The sequence below is a fragment of the Triticum urartu genome, chromosome 2, assembly GCF_003073215.2.
Source record: "Triticum urartu cultivar G1812 chromosome 2, Tu2.1, whole genome shotgun sequence".
In the NCBI taxonomy this organism is placed as follows: Eukaryota; Viridiplantae; Streptophyta; class Magnoliopsida; order Poales; family Poaceae; genus Triticum; species Triticum urartu.
In genome coordinates, this window is record NC_053023.1 from 16,708,985 (window position 1) to 16,712,988 (window position 4,004).

Below are 4,004 nucleotides of genomic sequence, written 5' to 3' on the forward strand. Positions count from 1 at the left end.
TCTCAGAACATAGTGGATACTAGGGATCAAACCCTAACAAAACTAACTCGATTACATGATAAATCTCATCCAACCCATCACCGTCCAGCAAGCCTACGATGGAATTACTCACGCACGGCGGTGAGCATCATGAAATTGGTGATGGAGGATGGTTGATGATGACGACGGCGACGAATCCCCCTCTCTGGAGCCCCGAACGGGCTCCAGATCAGCCCTCCCGAGAAGTTTTAGGGTTTGGCGGCGCTCCGTATCGTAAAACGCGATGAATTCTTCTCCACTATTTTTTTCTCCCCGAAAGCAGATATATAGAGTTGGAGTTGGAGTCGGGAGGTCTCCAGGGGGCCCACGAGATAGGGGGGCGCGCCCTAGGGGGGCGGGCACCCCCACCCTCGTGGAAAGGGTGGGGCCCCCTGGTCTTCATTTTTGGCGAGGATTTTTTATTATTTATTGTAAGATATTCCGTGGAGTTTCAGGTCATCCCGAGAACTTTTGTTTTCTGCACATAAAACAACATCATGGCAATTCTGCTGAAAACAGCGTCAGTCCGGATTAGTTCCATTCAAATCATACAAATTAGAGTCCAAAATAAGGGCAAAAGTGTTTGGAAAAATAGATACGACGGAGACGTATCAGCACGCACTCAACAACAGGTTTGATCCTTCCAATGTATTACTCTAGTGTGTTGGTCTTGTGGGGCCATAGCCCGGCGACAGGCCAACTATCTACTAGAACAAGGTTTTCCCCGCTCCGATAAGGGAGGGGCAATGACGGCGGCATGATTTCGTCTCGCTTAAGTGCATGTAGCGTTGCTCGGTGATCCATGGACTTGATTGTAACTTGTATTACCTCTAGTGTTCTCTTTACTGCCATGATAGATTATGAATAGATCGAAAGTTTTTTAAAAAAAACATTAAATTGAGTAGAACATAAGACTTTTTTCCAAAAAATATAAATAACTGAACTGATTCGTTTGAAAATAAAATTATGCAAGGAAAATTCTATAACGCATCCCCTCAAAAAAATTATAATCAGCATCTATACTGAATTTTTGGAAATCAGAAACAGAAAGGGGGTCCTCAATATTGAGTTCTCATGAGACATGAAAAACTGTGAGATCTGCCCATAGAATGTTGATCGGACGGTTAAGAACCACAGCCGGAGATGTCTCCCTGTTCCCCATCTCAGGCACACAAGCCCTAAACCCGTGCATGGCATTCGCCGCCTCTCGCCGTCTCTCCGCCGCCGCCGCCGCTCCGAAACTCTCCTCCCTCTTCACGCCCCGACCCATTCCTAATCCTAAGCCTCGCCCGCTGTCGCCGGAGTCCGGCGATGATCCTAGGCGGCGGAAGGCGAGGCCGAGATCAAGGCACCCGTGGGGGGAGGATGCGGCAGCGCTGCTCCGGCGGCTTCACGAGGGGCGATACCTGCCGGGACCCTACATCCCGGATGCGCCGCATGTAGTATCCCCCGACGCTGTCAAGGCCGCCGCCGAGCGGTTCGGCAACGATCACCAGGTCGTCGCCAAGTGAGTTCTGATTCTCGTATTGTTTGTAACCTTGGTCTTATAGCATCCTCGACAGTTGGCTCAGATGGATACTTCGTATGGTAGAGAGATCATGGATGCTATTAAGTGCCATGAAATATTCAGATTTGGAGAGCTAAGTGGCTGTGTTTTAAGGGTCTCGGTTGTCACTAGCAGTCCATTTTTGTTGCATCTTAGGAACATTTCTGGAAAAAAGATAGTACTCCCTCCGTCCCAAAATAAGTGCCGCTGATTTAGTACAAAGTATGTTTGGCCTGGAATGGTGGATGAATTATATTACTGATTTCATTGGCCTGGGAAAGTATGTTTTCGGGTAAAATATCCAGGAGAAATAGCACTATGTATTTGTGTAGCTTGACTTGAATTGGAAATTGAATGCTCTGGGGTTTCTGTCTACGACTTTTAACATTGACTTTTATCTTTGGCATGGCAAGGCATCACAATGTGATTCTAGCAATGAATTGCTTTCTTTTGCTCCAGAGAGATTGGATTTGGTAGTTGTAACGTGTATATTCGAAGGCATCACTCGACAACAGATCATTGATTCATTTCAAGCGACTAGATTAATTAGAGATAGTGCAAGAACCAAATTTATGCTCATGTATGATGTCTGTTTGAAATACCATCTCTGAGCTAGATCTTATAACCCTTGTCGATCAGTGTGCTGGCCTGCTGGAGGAGAACATGCATGCTTCTATTTTGTCGAAATGCGTTCATTATTCCATCTATATGGTCTAATCTTAGGTACATTTGTAGAGAACAGCATCTTAAGAAAAACTAGTGGATTAATGATTTGCAGAGGATCAATTGTTTTTGAAAGTGGGAACTCTTTGTGTTCAATTTGCAGTGGATGCTGCCATGGCAAGGTTAATGGTGGTTTTGGGCCTTTAAGGCATATTGCATCAACATCTTCGGAAACAATATTGATCTTGTTCCCCATGTTTGCTGCCTTTGTTTTATCACTGAATAATGTGAAAAGGCAGCTGCATAGTTCTTTTTTGTGTGTGTGAACTAATGTGTTTTATATTATTAGCCGAAGGTAAAAGGCAGAATAACATGGCAGAACTGTTACAAATCACTTGATTCATCTGTCGTTGAACCTTTTGCTTGTCACTGCAGATGGTTGTCGGGAAGTGACTTGAAGAAGGTAGCATTGTTTGGCTGCCCATCTGTCGAGCGAAGAACAGTTTTTGCATCAAAAAGATTACGAGCTTTCTTCAACTTGCCAGAAGAGAAAGTATGCAATTTTCAATTCGGTAGCTTCAGTAGAAGAATTTGTTCTCAACGCATGCTTGAGATTTCCCTCTTACATGTTGTGCTCTTTCAGGTATGCAGCTCTTGCAAGATAAGAAGTTCATGCCAGTTTATTAACCAGGAGGTGCCTAGGTATGATAAAGTGATCTTGTCAGATACTATGAGGATCCTTGCTTTGTTTGTACTGGATGCATATCCTGAGCCACTACAGGTTACTGCTGAAGTAAAAGCTAGTGTTCGCAAACTTCTCAAGGACACCATAAATCTAAGCATTTAAGTTCTTTGAGGGATAATTTTTAATCAGTTGAGGTACTGTGTATATGTCAGGTATACTTAGGTTCATTTTCCCACTCTTCTTTTTTCTTTTGTACCTCGAGCAACCATTGTAACATGATCTGAATCAAATAATAGAGTTGATGGCCACATTTATTTGGAGCAGATAGCTGACAGTCATGTTTCATTCAGACAATACCTGAGAGTTCGACTGCTGACCTCGTTGGATATTTTTTCTCTTTGTTTTTTACCAATATGTGGCGTGTAGCTAATGGTGAAGCCCTTAATGTTATTAGCTTAGCGTGGTGTAAATATATTCTATTTGTGCTTGATTGTTCAACTTCGGAAAGGTATTGTTCCATCATGGCTCTGGTTTATGGGACAGCTTGGTACATTTTTTCCTCTTATGTCGACAGAATAATTCAGCTTCGTAGACATGCTTGTTCTTTCCCCTTAGCCATTCCTCGAATAATGGGGAGTTTGCCTGTCAGTTGAGAGTGACTGATATCAAACAAACTGATTACACAATGGTTCTTTCCCCTTAGCCATTCTGCATATTTGTCAAGATCCTTTTTGCTCGAGCATCTTGTCTCTGACAATGCTGAGGCATGCTTGTTCGACATTGCTTGCGTTTCTCAGTCCATTGTACCTGTTCCAGTGTGTGTTCATGACCATTATATTAAAACTACTCCCTCTGACGCAGCCTGAAGGGAGTACTAATATCTTGTACTCTCTTCGTTTCTAAATATAAGTCTTCTAGATATTTTAATATGGACTACTCCCTCTGTAAACTAATATAAAAGCGTTTAGATTACTACTTTAGTTATCTAAACACTCTTATATTAGTTTACGGAGGGAGTACATATGTATGTATATAGACGAATTTTAAAGTGTAGATTCACTCATTTTGCTCCATGTGTAGTTTATATTAGAA

The 4,004-nt window shown here is 42.8% G+C and overlaps 1 protein-coding gene across 1 annotated transcript; it reads left to right on the forward strand.

Annotated features, from left to right (window-relative positions):
* The first annotated feature begins 1,147 nt into the window (after positions 1 to 1,147).
* Positions 1,148 to 3,367, forward strand: LOC125540695. Its single transcript, XM_048704281.1, has 3 exons — positions 1,148 to 1,525; positions 2,663 to 2,780; positions 2,871 to 3,367. The coding sequence occupies exons 1-3, from the start codon at positions 1,209 to 1,211 to the stop codon at positions 3,072 to 3,074; spliced, it is 639 nt and encodes a 212-aa protein (XP_048560238.1). The 5' UTR covers positions 1,148 to 1,208; the 3' UTR covers positions 3,075 to 3,367.
* The last annotated feature ends 637 nt before the right edge of the window (positions 3,368 to 4,004 follow it).